Raw genomic sequence first — 15,634 nt, 5'->3', positions numbered from 1 at the left:
GTAGCTGCTGGTTGTTCCATTTTTCTACTGGTGCCTTGGGCCAGTGATGGCCATCACAGTTGACTCTGAGGCAGGAGCCAGGCTATGTACACCCTCTATCACAAAGACCTACAAGGGAGGACTGTCCCAAATTTACAGATCCAGAGATCCAGAGAAAGGAAATGACACTTTAAGATCGCACAGCTAAACTAAGAAACAGACAAACCTGGAAGTCAGGGCTTTAGGCCCCACCCTTCTTTCTATAGTTTTTTTTTTTTTTTTTTTTTTCTAAATCCAGGGATGTTCCTTTCTCTCCCCACTCCCCAATAATGGGCTGCATATGATTTCCAAGGTTTAAAACTTGTAAACATGAGGTGGACAGAAGGTTTGGGAACAGGCATGTCTTCCAGGCCCAGCATGCTGCCCCTTCTGCCCACCCATCAAACTTAGCCTTTCATTGACTTTCCTCTGCCCCTCCTCCCCTCATTCTTCCACTGACCCCATCTTCAATTTATATGAACCTGAGTTGGCAAGCCTCTTATTGTCTTCTGTTCCTGGTTTGGTTCTGTGCAGGGCAATGCCAAGCTGTGGGCAGTAAAGAATTTTAAATAGCAAGAGTGTCCTGACAAGCTCTTTTAAGATGATGGGGTGAGGAAAAGGCTGTGTACGTCACAGGTCGCCCTGCCAGTAGGTACTGCGGCTGACCTGGAAAGAGCATCCGCTTAGGTGTGGTGCTCAGCTGGAATTCAGCCTGGCTTTGCTATTTAATACCTTCATAAAAATATAACTTTGAGCCTCAGTGTTGCCATCGGTAAAGTGCAAGTGTTAATAGCGGCCTTGACATGGTTTTTGCAAGTGGGCATAAAGTCGTCTGAACTAAGATGGCCATATAATTTCTCATCCACACCAAGATGCTTCTGATAGTGAAAGGGGGGTACTAAGCATAATTAATTTGGAGATGCAACCTGTGTAACCAGCACCATCCCAGGAAAACCAGGAATATAATAGGCCTGAATACATGGTGGAGATTTGTGTAGATTAAGAAGGACCAAGACACCAGGGGAAAGGGCTGACAGGGTGGATAGAAACTGGCTTGTGGGAATAGATTGGTAGGAAACACAGAGAGCCAGGAATAGGAAGATTCTTACAAAGTTGTCCTCAAACTCTTCTTTTCTTCCTTACTCTCAGGGCAAAGCAGGAGAGCCAGGTCTACCAGGACCAGAGGGTGCCCGAGGCCCACCTGTAAGTGTGTAGTGTGTGTGGGGAACGGTAGAACCAAGCCCATCAGCCACATGGCTCTCACCACTGTGGGCAGGGCTAGCCCAGACTGCCCAACCGTGGGGTCCTAGAAGTCCTTCTCCTCCAGACGGCTGTGCTTCTGTGCAGTCAATTCAGCTTTGCCACACTACATAGCTGCGAAATTCATTTTCACAATTGCAGCCATGACCTTGTTGTTGCTCAAAGTTTTCTTTGTTCTCATCTGATTTATTATAATTTCAATGGGTTTTCTCTGGATAATAGAACCTAAAAATGAATCTTAATTTTAGTTTTGAACACTTTCCATAGCTAAGGTTTTTTTCCCCAATTATAAAAGTAACCCATTCTCATTGCCTAATGGTATTAATAATAATGATGATGGTAATAATAGGAAAAAGAATACAAAAAATGGTATTGAGAAGAAAATTAATTTACTTCTAATTCTATAACAAAGAAGTAAAGTTTTTAATATTCAGTGTATTTTTTTCTAGTCCTTTTTTCTATATATGAATTCTAGCATCTATATATGTACATCTATGTCTAGCTATTATACATATAAACAGACACAGATACTGTTTACCTACAAAAATGAACGCTATGTATTTTAGGGTTATTGGGTTTTATGCTAAATGTTTCACCTCTTCATAATTTCAAAATTGTTTTCACAATTTCTTAAATTGCTTTTAGAAAAAAATATGATTTTAAATGATTATCCTAAAATTGTCTGGATTTTATCTAGCAGATCAAAATCCTAGCTCTATTTTCTTAATGTTTTTCTTTTAAAAAATCAACCTTCTGGCTCGTATTCAATAAGAAGGAAATAAAATACAAAAATAAATTTTCTGTTCTCCTAAATCCCCTTGTTTTTCACATGATTGCACCAGAAAACACCCAAGAATGAGGAATATGACCTCTTATGGGGATTGCAACACTGAGCTAGTGATCAATTTATTAAAGGTGGTTCTTGGCTTATTGGAGTGACAGGGGCTACATTTCAGCCAGGAAACCCATGGAACCTGTATTGGGGGCAAGACCCATCTGTCAACTGGGAGTTGTAATGAAAGAGCTGAGGTTAGAAAGCCAGGCAGGGAAAAGAAGACCAAGCTCCTCTGGCTGACATAGAATAAGTCAGGACAAAGCTTTGTAGAATGGAGTGGGTTTTCAGATAGAAAGACCTGGATTCAGCCTTTACTTTGTCATTTATTGACTTTGTGACCTTGATTGCAACGAGGACCTTTCTGAACCCCTGTTTCTTCTTCTATGAAATGGCAGTCATAATAGCTCCCATTCTTGCAGAGTGGTCGTAAGTACTAAAGGAGAAGGTAGGACATGTAACGTTCCCAGCAGAGTGCCTGACAGGCACTCTCTCAGTTGGTGCTTTTGTCATGATTAGATGGGAGGAGAGCACACCAGAGTCTCTTCCTCTGGGCTGGCTGAATTTGGAATTCTGGGGTCCTTGAGGAAGATGCCGAGCCCCAAGAAATCCCTAGCCCTTTCCAGGGAAATGTAGCTGGACTGTTTTGAATAACTGGAGAGCACTGTGCAGTCCCTATTCAGTCTTATTCAGTCCTGACAGCAACTCTGCAGAAGTAGGTTCTAGCCTAATTTTACAGATGTGGAAACTGAGTTCCAGAGAAGAGAAGTAGAGCTCCCAAGATCCCACAGCTGCAAAATGGGAGCCATGGTCCCAACCCAGACCTAACTCACAGTCAGCCCAGTTGCATGAAACTTAAGAGCATATGGCAATCCTTTCCATAGATTAATACTGCAAAGCTATGCCAGGCGGGCATTTTTGTTATCCTTGAGCTTTAGCTTTACATCCACTAAGTGCAGATTTTCACACAGATTGGCCTGGAGGTTAGAAATGATGGCCTCAGCTCTGCTAATGGTTTAATCTTCACTCACAGGGCCTGAAACTCTGTAGTGGTGCTTCAGGTAATATGCCTCCAAGTTGCAACTCTGGACAAGGAGACCCCAGCACTATGGCCCGGGATGTAGCTCCCAGAGCTGAACCTACTCAGGGGTGTTGGTAGGACCAGCAATGGCCACAGGAACAAGGAAGGGGCCGCAGGACCTAACTGGGTGAAGGTGATGGTCCCTACAAGGGAATCACCTGACTCAGGAGCCGTGCAGAGAGGGGCGGGTCAAGCTATATGCTGTAAGCCTGGAACAATCAGGAGGAACAAGGAGAGCAGGAGACACCTGAACCAGTAGGGCAACGCCCCAACACTCTGAGGCATTTGTGGGATGAGCCCTGGCAGCCCTGCCCACAGCATAGAGGGGACTGGGAAGAAGGGCTCTTGGTATCCAGTTGTCAAACCCCTGGCACCGAGCGTGGCACCAAGTAGGGCTCAGTATCCTGCAAATGGTAAAGAATGAGCGGGGGCAACGTGGGTCAAAGCAGGCAGGGAGGTATGCCTGCCCACTTCTGCCCCAAGAGCCTGCTCTATCATGGAATAACTCCATTCTCTTCCTTCTAGGGCTTCAAGGGACACACAGGCGATTCTGGTGCACCCGGTCCCCGGGTAAGTGGACACCTCACTTTGGAGGTCCCCCCAGGTGGGCAGAGCTTACACTTCCCAGACAGAAGATACTTGCAGCCTGCAGGCCATGGCAGTGCCTTACCCGAGAGAGGACATGGAGCACACCAGCATGGAGCAAGCCAGCACAGGGACACCTTCGAAGCACCATGCTCACCTCTTGGCCTAATTCCCTCAGGTGGTTTTTCTGGGGGCCAGACAACATCATGGCCAACCAGTTTGGCCGAATAAGTCTGGACTCAGGTGTGTCACGCACATCAGCCCTGAGCCTTGTGAGGTGGTTGTTGCTATTAGGTTCTTTTTGCAGAGGAGGAAACTGAGGCCCAGAGGACATGGGTGATTTCCCAAGATCCTAGAGCTTATAAATGGAAAGCATCACTTTTACCCCAGATGGGAAGACTCCAGAGACTATTTTCTTATCCTTTAACTCCTCTGCCTCCTCTGAATGCCCAGAATGGAAGTGACATTATGGGTCAGCTGGTTAGATCCCTTGCATGATCTAGATACCAAGGAGCAAGCACAGGTGTAGAGAGGGTCAAGTGGATGAGCAGATAAGGAGGCAGCATTCCAAGAGTAGATGCCAGAGCCTTCAGCTGCTGTTCTTCCCTGCTTGAGCTGCACAGAGAGGCACAGCATGGCTCCAGGCACTCACAGCTGGCCTTGGGTGCGCCACAGACCTCAACTCAGGGCCGCCACAGACCTCAACTCAGGGCCGGGGCTCTGCGTACGGAAGTTGACAGGGCCCCTGGGCCTCTCCACCTCTCCCAGCTCCTCAGGTGCCCCTGTGGTTGAGACAGCCAGTGGCTGAAGCATCTCCTTCCCTAATAGCAGGCCTTTTTGTTCCTAGGGAGAGCCTGGTGCCATGGGGCCTCCTGGTCAGGAAGGGTTACCAGGAAAAGATGTAAGTGGGGTCCTGTGGGACCTGGCTGGGCTGGGGCTGGGGGTGGGTGTATCAAGGAAGTGACACCCAGAAACTGCCCCACAATGGCTGGTGGCAGCACTGCCAAGAGGCACACAGATGACATCACAGGATTGGTTGGCAAGGATAAGATTGGCGCCTCCAACCTAGTGGGTGGGTCCCTGGGCTTTATGGTTGATAAGGAAGCTTTTCTGGGTCAGTCATGATTTGTCCATTGGTACAAATGATAGGCCTGTTGGATCCAGCCTTAAATGGACTTGAGAGGCATTTCAGAGTTTCTCGCGGATTATTTCCCCTTCTCTCGGGCTCTGCAGTGCTCAAAGAAACCACACACCCCTCACCGCCACCACCGTGTGCTGTGTTAATTGTACACCACTTGAATGGCTCTCCCTTTTATTTGGTGTTGGGATCTCGGCAGAACAAGGAAAAAAAATCTTTTTTTTTTTTTTTTGAGATGGAGTCTCACTCCGTCGCCCAGGCTGAAGTGCATTGGCGTGATCTCATCTCACTGTAACCTCCGCCTTCAGGGTTCAAACAATTCTCCTGTCTCAGCCTCCCGAGTAACTGGGACTAGAGGCACCTGCCACCACGCCCAGCTAATTTTTGTATTTTTAGTTGAGACAGAGTTTCACCTTGTTGGTCAGGCTGGTCTCGATCTGCTGACCTCAGGTGATCCACCTGCCTCGGTCTCCCAAAGGGTTAGGACTATAGGCATGAGCCACTGAGCCAGGCCAGAACAAGGGAAATTTTGACCCCAGGTGTACAAATGAAAAATTTGAGATCCAGAGAGATTAAGGGACTGACTTATGGTCACCCAGAGAGTCAGAGGCAGGAATAGCTTGCCTGGAGCCCAGAATCCACCAGCTCCACATCCCCCAGGGACCAGCCCTTTGCATGTGGCGTCCTGCAGGGTGGCTGGACGTGTGAGATGCAGAGTGGCATCATGGAACCGGCCGATTGGTCAGATGCAGAGGCACCAGGTACTGAGGTACAAAGTTGTCTCATGCCCACCATGTGGGTCCTTCAGGGCCTGGCTTTAAATTGATGAAGTGGACTCTTCCCCAATGGCTCTTGACACACCGGAGCAGTGGCCCCTGTGGCTGATCTGCTCCCAGGAATGATGGAGCTGGAAAGGATACTCAGGAGAAATCTGATCTAGTTCACACGTGCTTTCTTAGCTGTGGAATCTGTCTTATAAGATCAGTGTGTGGAGCCCTGTGCATACACCTAAAAGTAGAGCCCACCCCAACCCCACCCAAAAAGGGGCTTCTCAGAAGCTGAAGGGCAGCTTGAGAATCGTGATACAGTCCATCCCCTCCCCCTGCACTTCAGTTTGTAGAAAAGGTGATGCAGGGTGCTACCCAGGCAGGAATGTGCTGAGGTCAGCTTGCCCAGTACATCGGGGTAGAGCTGGGATGGGACCCTGGGATGCCAGGTGATGGGCTATGCTTCCTTCCCTCCATCTTAGCCATTTGACTTTTATTTTAAAAATCCATTTTCTAGGGTGTTTTTCAGTCTACTTTGTGTAGAAGCATGTCCAAGTTTCTGATTTTTTATCCATCACAGGGTTAGGATTAGGCCCCGTCACAGGGCCGCTTGTAAGACACTGCAAGGTGGTGGTGAATCACACTGCTTAGCAAGCTGGAAGGTGCTATGCACCTGGGTGGCATGGGTTTTTCACCCTGGTGACTCAGACATGAATGGTTCCAGGGCACCGTCTAGCGAATCAGGAAAAGAACTTCAAGAGAGATTCTCTCCTCTGATTGCTTATCTTAGTTCAAGATGGAGCCACCTGAAACCCCTGTGGGACCAGGTGGAGGATGTCTAAGAAGTAACTGAATAAATGGATGCACAAATGCGGGCCTGCGTGCATTTACTCACCCACAGGAAGGGAATTTGTCCATATTTGGAATAATGGACAACTGATGATGAAACATGCTGGACAATTTATTGGTTCCTTTGGGTAACTTGGCGAGGTTTGGTTAACATTTGAAATTGGGACGCCATCACCTTCACACAGTGACTTGATGATGACACCATCTCTCTCTCTTTGTTCCAGGGTGACACTGGACCCACTGGGCCACAGGGTCCCCAAGGACCAAGGGGCCCACCGGTGAGTTTTGCTTTGCGCCTAATGTGCTTCATGTTATTACAGGACCTTTCACCACAACGATATTTAGTTAGTTCCCTCTGGTGCCACCGTATATATTGTTAAAAAATTGTAATATGTTTTAGCAGTTGATAAATAGCTGCCCCCCTGAGTCCCCCTAGTCACCTCCCCCAACACTCAGCTTCTTTTCTGGGACCATCCCCCACAACAATATAAAAATTACAAAGGTGCCACCGGCCACCGCTGGAGCTCTGTAGGACCTTGCCCCGAGGCTGTGCTCTAGCTCTGGGCCACACCAGGGGTTGGTGCTTGCTAGAGGTTAGTTTCCCGAGGCTGCTGTAACCAAGTACCATGAGTGGAATGTGGTACATGGCAGAAATGTGTTGCCTCATGGTTCTGGAGGCCAGAAGCCTGACATTCAGACCAACAGGGTTGGTTCCTTCTGAGGCTGAGACAGAATCATTCCAGGTGTCTCTCCCAGCTTCTGGGGCTTTGCTGGCCTTTGAGGGCGTTCCTTGGCTTGTGGGGCACCACGCTGGCCTTTGCCTTCATCTTCACATTGTGTTCTCCCTGCTTGTGTCTCTCCCCAAAAATCCCCCACCCCTTCCTTTTTTTTTTTTGAAACGGAGTCTCGCTCTGTCACCCAGGCTGCAGTGCAGTGGCACGATCTCCGCTCACTGCAAGCTCCACCTCCCAGGTTCACGCCATTCTCCTGCCTCAGCCTCCCGAGTAGCTGGGACTATAGGTGCCCACCACCACGCCCGGCTAAATTTTTATATTTTTAGTAGAGACGGGGTTTCACTGTGTTAGCCAGGATGGTCTCTATCTCCTGACCTCATGATCCGCCCGCCTCGCCCTCCCAAAGTATTGGGATTACAGGCGTGAGCCACCGTGCCCAGCCCCCTGCTTTTTTTTTTTTTTTTTTTTTTTTGAGATGGAGTCCTGCTATGTCACCCAGGCTGGAGTGCAGTGGCATGATCTTGGCTCATTGCAACCTCTGCCTCCTGGGCTCAAGGGATTCTCCTACCTCAGCCTCCTGAGTAGCTGGGATTACAGGTGCGTGCCACCACGCCGCTAATTATTTTTTTATTTTTTTATTTTTAGTAGAGATGGGGTTTTGCCACGTTGGCCAGGCTGGTTTCGAACTCCTGACCTCAAGTGATCTGCCCCACTTGTCCTCCCAAAGTGCTGGGATTACAGGCGTGAGCCACTGTGCCTGGCCCAAAGTTCCCCTTTTTATAAGGAAACCAGTCCTTGTTGGGTAAGGGGCCCACCCTATTCAATATGAACTTATTTTAACTAATTACCTTTACAATGATCCAATTTCCCAATTCGGTCACATTCAGAGGAACTGAATGTTAGGACTTAAAAATTTGGGGGGGGCACAATTGAACCCCATAGCATTCCATATGATGGATACATATCTGGATGTTATATCTGCCTGTTTGTGCACAGAGGCAAATCCTTCTCTTATCTGAGAGCAGCCTGAGAGGATGGAGAAGGTCCAAAATAGATATTTAGGTGCCTAGTGCTGTGCAAAGAGAAAAGCATAAATTATCCCATTTAAGCCCAGGGGCCATCGCAGAAAGGCAGCTTTGATATCTGTGTCTCTCTATATATTATCAATATAATTCATGCTCATTGTAGAGGCAATCAGACAGAATTGAATGTTACAAAGTTACAAGAAAATTCCCTTTTCACCCCCACCCAATCCCACCCTCCGGAGGAAGCCACTGTTAGAAGCATTTTGTGTATCTTTTAAAATATTTTCAATATGCCTACAAGCATATAGAAGACACATTTTGTACCCAACATTTTATCTTTTGCAACTGGCTTCTTTTGTAAAGCTTGTATGTTGTGTGTTTTTTGAATGAGTAATGGAATAAACAAGTGAATGAATATTGGCTTCCCAAGTCTAGGTCATGCAGCTTGTAAGAGCTTTAGGTTGGTTTAAGACCAAGGCTTTCTGATGCCAAATCCTGTATTCTCCACCCTACTGTGGACAAGCATGGGCTTTGTCTTTGAGATCCTAGAGAGGGGGTGTGTGGCAGGTCCTATGAGGTTGGATGTCCCTTCTTTTCAGAACTTAGCAGGTAGAGTCAGAGTCTCCCCTGATGGGGCCGCAATGACTCAAATGAGCTGAAGCCCAGGCTCCCTGGGTGTGAGCTCTCAGTGGGGTGATATCAACCCCACGGGGAAAACACTGATTCTTGAGGTGTCAAAGAGTGTGTGTCAAATGCAGATACGGGTACAGTACATAAACAGATGTGTAGCTTAGCTGTGATATTAAAACTTCATACGGAGAGATTAGGAAAAAATGTGTAAGAAGGCAACTGGGGAGGGAGTGATAAGGACAAAAATTTGAGAAACCCTGCTCCAGAGCCCCCCAGGAGTGGGGTGGTTCTGACTGGGTCCCCCTCAGCTCCCTCACTTGGCTTTTGCATCCAATTCTGGAGTTCAGCCATCTGGGCTTGATTTCCTCCTCTCCCGTATTCATCACATGAACTAGGTGAGTTTCTGCACTTCTCCCAGGACTCAGTTTTCTCATCTGTAAAATGGAGGCAATCTGGACGGAACAAGGAGGCTGTAAGAATCCAGCAAGGTAATCCAGTGAAGTGAGAGAACAGTGCCCAGCCCTTGGAATGTGCCCCAAGCCAGGTCTTCTCCATTCCTGGTGGCAAGAGGGGCCTTAGCTCTGCTTCTCTCCCTGGCCTCTTGGCATAGGGCAGCAATCAAATTCTTCATGAGTGCAAACACATTCAAAGGCACGGAAGAGGGAAAGCGAAGTGACTTCTTTTTTTGAGACAGGCTCTCACTGTGTTGCCCAGGCTGGACTTCAGTGGCATGATCACGGTTAACTGCAGCCTCGACCTCCTAGTTTCAAGCCATTCTCCTGTCTCAGCTTCCCAAGTAGCTGGGACCACAAGTGCATACCACCATGCCCAGCGAATTTTAAAAAAATGTTTGTAGATATGAGGTCTCACTGTGTTGTCCAAGTTGGTCTCAGATTCCTGGGCTCAGGCAGTCCTCCCGTCTCAGCCTCCCAAAGTGCTGAAATTATAGGTGTAAGCCACCATGGTTGGCTGGAAAGTGGCATTTGGAGAGCAGAGAGTACTCAGAACAGGTGTGTGAGGTGGAAGACGGCAGCTGGCCTGGTGAGATTGTGAAGGGCTTCACGTACCACATGCTGGGTGGGGCGTGGCCCTGAAATCCCAAGGCCCCCAAAGGCCGCTGTGTGGTTCTAGCTTGCTCCTATCAATTCTCAGGTACATCATAAGGAATTTGATACCAAAAATGAGCTGCTGAAGTTTGCCAAATATCTACTTTGTTTTTAAACACAGAATAGTTCTGAGTTCTTTCTCTGACAACCTCATTTTTACTCCACTGAAATTTCTGTGCTTTTCTGAGCGAGGAGAAGGATTCTGGCAAGGTCACACAACTTTGAACTAGACATTGAATATGTATAGAGTGCCTCTATCAATAGTTGTGATGATTGCGAATGTATGTGTGGCCTGAAAACTGTCATTTTGCTTTCTCTAAAATCTATAGGCACCCAGGGGTAAGAATAGGCCATATGGCAACCACCTCACAGCCACTAGTTTCCAACAAGCACCAGTGGAGTGGAGTTCAGTGCTGGGGACTGCATGAGGCATTTACATGATTCATTCATTTTCTCCCCAAACCCTGTGAGACAGGTGTGATTTCTGTCCGTACATTCACGGATGAGAAATGGAAGCACAGAGAAGTCTAGTAACTTGCCCAAGATCACACTGCAAGTCAGTGGCACAGCCAGGATTTGGACTCCAGCATTCTCATTCAAGAGCCTGCAGCTCAAACACCCAGACTGGCTGGTGTGTGCTAGAAGTCCTTGTCACAAAGATCATCCTGGAAGGAGGGGTCTTAGAATAGGAGTTTGGAGCTCAGAAGGGTTGAAAAGGGGAGCTGTGGTTTCCATTCCTGGGAAGCAGAGATCCAAGGGGCTTGGCAAGGGACAGCAGGACACAGGAGTGGCTCTGCAGCCCAGGAGGGAACCAGGTTCCAGCCCCAGTAGGCCTCAAGTGCACAGAGCACAGGCAGCCGCCCGGAACCACCCTGCCTTCTGTGCACATGGCCTGTGTTGGCACCGTATGCTACTGTGTCTTGGCCCTTATCCTCTCTGCAATGTCTTGGCCCTTATCCTCCCTGCGAAGGGAAGATTAGAGAAAGAAGGAGGAGGGCTAGAATTTCCACAGGGATAAGGCAAAGTACATATTTTTAGAGGGACACAGATGGGTTGGTGGGCGGAGGAAGGTGCAGGGAGAAGCGTTATGCAGCGTTCGCGGAAGGGCCGAGTATGGGTAAGCAGTCCACAAATCCAGCTGGCTGCTTTGATTTTAGACCTTACTAGCTCAGCGATCCCTGGCAGGTCTGTGATGGGGATTCTGGGATATGGGGAGAAAGACGTCTGTGCTGCATGATTCCCAGCAGGATCCAGTGACATGAGGCCATGGCCATGCATGTGCTTTGAAGGCTCAAGGTGGAAGCTGCATTTATGATCGCTGACCCATAAGGCATGTCCTTAAGGAGGGGCAGAGCAGTGTGAGATGGAATCAGTGCTGCCTACGTTCAGATCTCAGCTCCTCGCCTTGCCTTGCAGGCAGGTGGCTTAGCATTTCTGAGCCTCAGTTTCCCCATTTGTAAAAGGGTGATGATGTTTGTGTCTGATGTGAGCAATGAGTGAGTTAATGCATGCAAAATGCAAAGCTCTTAGAAGAAGTCTGGCATGTAAGAAGTGCCCGGTCAGCATCAGCTACTTTATAGTGGAACATGCTTCCATGAATCCAACACATTTGTGAATGCATGCTTCACAGATTAGAGGGCATTCACACCTTTTGGTTAAAGGATCAATGGAGAGTGATTCTCTAGGATGTCCTTGGTTTATTATTTAGCAGCCAGCCTCCTGTGTGTCTGGCACTGCATTGGAGACACACAAGGAGGCTCTCTCCTCCTAGGCTGGAAATACAAAGAACGACAAGGCATAGACTCTGCCTTTGGGTTACTCATGGTGGGAAAGAGAGCCAGGTAAAGACACAGCAGCCAACGGGAATGTGCCCTGAGTGGGGGAGTGTGGTGGGCAGAGGAAGAGATGAACACAGCCTGGGGAATTGAAGCTGTGAATTTTTGGCTTAATAGAAATTTGTCTGATCCTGAAAGGGAGTAGCCAAGAACATTCTTGAGCTTTCTTGTTTTTACTCTACTGGGATCCTGTTTGTTAAATGTATTCACCAAAACTATGAATGTGCACAATATATCTCTGTGAAGTTAGAGAAAATTAGACTTGGAAGCCTCAGTCCTGGAATCTGGAGTGAATGGACCTTCCATTTTGTAGCTGCATGACTCTGCACAAGCCATTTTTCTTCTCTGTGCCTCAGTATCTACGTATTTTAAATGAGAGTATAATGATCTCCTTAGTCGGGGAATACAAGGAGATAAGTGCATGGACATGCTTCCTAAGCTGAGACCAGCACTGTGGCAGTGTGAGCAATTATGTGTAAGCTGGGTTGTGTTAGATGGTTTGTTTGCTCTTCAACACAGCAACTGAATGGATGGATGAATAGATGAATGAATGAATGTGGTCATAATTATTTACTATGCCTCAGCTGTGGGCACCATTCACCAGGCTAGACTTTTTCATGCCCACGGACTCATTTGATTTCACAACAATATTATGAATTAAATATTACAAGTTCCTTTTAGAAGTTGAGAAACATCCTCTGAGTAATGAAGTGGTTGACTGAGAGCCACACTGGCTAGAGTAACAGATTCTGTGTAAAACCAAGTCCTGTGCATCAGTCTATCTCTTTGTTCCACCGTCCTGCTCTTTGATGCCCTGGCAGGATGATTATCTCTGTTTCTTCCACCAGGGCAAGAATGGATCACCGGGATCTCCAGGAGAGCCTGGCCCTTCAGGAACCCCTGTGAGTTCTCTTTGGCTGCTATGTGATGGCATCAGGGTGAGCTTTGAAAGGGCTTGTGGATCACATTACAGATTGTCCAGCCTCTGTCCCTAGAAGCATCGGTGGGGACATATGGGTTTGAGTGGTAGAAATAGGTTGGAGGTAAGAGGCTCCATAGGGCCATTTTTTTAAGGTTTAAAGTATATATCATGCGATTGGCTCTTTGTTGACTATAACCATAGGCATCTATGGTCTACATCCATAGGCACCCAAAACAAACATTTTTTTAAAAAAATGTTTAACAAGGTTGTAGGGTAGAAGTTTGATGTTTCCAGAGGATGGGAGGATGAGGTCAGACTGAGCAACCCTGACCACCTCAAATGACAAAGAGTGCAGCATGGGAATGGAGGTAGGGACGGGGGTGGGAGACAAAAAGGATCAACAGGTAGGTAGCAGAGAGAGCTCAATGGGCAGGTAGTAGAGAGAGGATGCATACCAATCAGCAGAGTCCTGGTCAGCTAGATATCAAATACAGGATTTGGGGTTCAGTCCTGGTAGGTGGGGAGACATGGTGGGGAAGATGGTTCTTTAATGGGTTCTAGGGTTGGATGAGAAAAGCTCTGGCCACTAGTCTCCTTCCAATCTAGTCTTCTTGTATTTTTACTTGCTAAAATTGGCTGCCTGACTCAGAAGGCCACCTGCGAGGTGTGAGTCAACTGTCAATTGTACCGGGCAATGGGCTGACCAGGACTTGGTACTTCGGTTACTGCGGTGACCAGCTCACCTCAGTTTGTGAGGAACTTTCCCAGTTGGAAAATCCTGCATCCTGGGAAACCTACTGGTTCCAGGCAAACTCGGCATCTGATCACCCTAGCAGAGACCGTCCTCTTGTTGGACTAGGGACAGCTATGCAAAAGGAACCCAACTTCCTAGCAAACATAATGACCTCCCTCAGGGGCTATGGTATGGGACCTGTTGCTGCTTGTGAGACAGAACAGAGGAGGTGGGGTTGGGTCATGAGGCTGGACCCATCACCTCCCCTAGTGCAGAGTTGATCCTGGAAGTACTGACCCATGCATGATGGCTCCCCAGAAAAGTTGAAGTTGAAAAATTCCCAAAGTCCTTTCCCAAAATGTGATTCTACCAAGTGAGCTTTGGCCGCCTCATGGGCAGTGGTATGCCATCTCACTAGAGCACTCCTTGGAGAGCTCTACACATCTCAGGGTCTTTGTTAAATATCTGTCTCAGTTTGTTTTCGTTGCTTCAAATGGAAAGACCCTTGGCTGTTTACAGGGAGACCTCATCTTCTTCCCCTGGCTGTGACAGCACTACCAGGAGTCCCAAGACCCCGTGTCTTTTCCTAACCCATGCCCCTCCATCATGGGAGGATTTGTGTGTTGTGTGGATGTCTCAGGCCTTTTGATTTCAGAGTGGTCACAAGGTTTCCGAATCTGCTTGAGTTGGTACATGACCTTGAGGAATTAATTCTCAGTTTTCTCTTTGCAGGGCCAGAAAGGAAGCAAAGGGGAAAATGGCAGCCCAGGACTTCCTGGCTTCCTGGGTCCCCGTGGGCCTCCGGTAAGCAGAGAACCCCAGTGGGGCCCAAGATACCTGGCTCCAGGTTGTGATGTTCACATGCAGTACCTTCCCTGCCACCTGTGTCCTCAGTTCTGTCTGCTCAGGCCATGATGACCTGTGTGGGGTCAAAGTTGCATCATGGTTTTAGAGACAGTGGAGTGCCCAGAGGTCACACCTGCATGGCAATCTCAGTGCCATCACTCCTTAATCATGAGATCTTAGGAAAGTGTCATAACCTCTTATGCTTTAGCTGTCTCATTATGCAAACGAGGATAACGACAGCATCTACTTCTGAGGATTAAATGAAATCATTCATATAAAGGGATCAGCAATGGTTCCTGACCCACTGCAGGTGCTCAATAAATACAAACCATTGTAATGATGCATGTGGTGGGACAATGGTGTTGATCATGATCCTAGAACTTGAAGGACCCCTGGAAATAATTGTAAAGGTGAGCAAGTTTGAGCCGTAGGGTCAGAACATGTAAGTGATTTACTCAAAGCCATGTGGTAGGTTTGCACTCCAGCTTGTCCTTGAGTCAAGGTCTCCTGACTTGACAGCTTAAGGCAGGGGGAAGCTGTAAGGTAATCTTTGCCAAGTTTCTGGACGGGGAGATGCTGAGGGATTCAAACATTTCCAAGTGGAGCCCTCTGGTGTCATCTGCATATTGCAGTCCACTCCCTGGACTGCTGACCTGATGAATGAGGCTTGCATGTAACATACCAGAGTAGAGAGCTTACCCATGTTCTTGTCCATCCCCTCCAATTTAATTCTGACCCCTCCGCATGCCCCACTGCCAGCCAAGCCCAGCCCGTTGGAGGTGGTAGCCCCTCTTACCCTTTTCTACCATGCTGCCCAGGCTTTGCACGGTCCCATTCACTGATTTTTACGTGGGCTTATTCACTCCCTTGCTAAAGGCCAAGTCTCCTTCTCCATCCCCTTGTTAATAATCTGCTGCTACTGAGCAGCCAGGCACCCACTCCTGTGGATGCACTGCAGCAATTGCTCCTGAGTCATGATAAGAGTGGGGTGCTTGTGCAGCCCTCACTACATGCCTGCCACTGCCCAGTGTGCTTTTGGAGAACTAACACATTGACACCTCACAGTAATCCTTAAGGCAGGTACAACCACTGTTCTCATTTTACAGATGAAGACACTGAGGCACAGAGAGCTTATGGAAGTTGGAGGGAGGTTGTTTAAGGTCACAGAGCCAAACAGTGGAAGAGCCAAGAATTGAACCTGGAGCCCAGTGTCTTATTGGTTTCTTGTTTCACACATTATAAGCCTACTTCTCAGAGAGGCCTCCTGACCACA

At 47.9% G+C, this 15,634-nt stretch overlaps 1 protein-coding gene across 2 annotated transcripts in view; it reads left to right on the top strand.

The window, feature by feature from the left end:
* Nucleotides 1-15,634, top strand: part of COL22A1 (collagen type XXII alpha 1 chain) — a 326,455-nt gene that overhangs the window by 294,070 nt on the left and 16,751 nt on the right. For both annotated transcript variants that reach the window (XM_003311931.6, XM_063817403.1), the window contains 6 exons: nt 1,168-1,221; nt 3,717-3,761; nt 4,624-4,677; nt 6,755-6,808; nt 12,709-12,762; nt 14,248-14,319. In XM_003311931.6, the coding sequence (XP_003311979.3) occupies nt 1,168-1,221; nt 3,717-3,761; nt 4,624-4,677; nt 6,755-6,808; nt 12,709-12,762; nt 14,248-14,319 (333 nt within the window). The remainder of the gene's footprint in view (nt 1-1,167; nt 1,222-3,716; nt 3,762-4,623; nt 4,678-6,754; nt 6,809-12,708; nt 12,763-14,247; nt 14,320-15,634) is intronic.

The sequence above is a fragment of the Pan troglodytes genome, chromosome 7, assembly GCF_028858775.2.
Source record: "Pan troglodytes isolate AG18354 chromosome 7, NHGRI_mPanTro3-v2.0_pri, whole genome shotgun sequence".
In the NCBI taxonomy this organism is placed as follows: domain Eukaryota; kingdom Metazoa; phylum Chordata; class Mammalia; order Primates; family Hominidae; genus Pan; species Pan troglodytes.
Note: the sequence above shows the minus strand (reverse complement) of the source record. Positions and strands in the feature narration are given on the sequence as shown.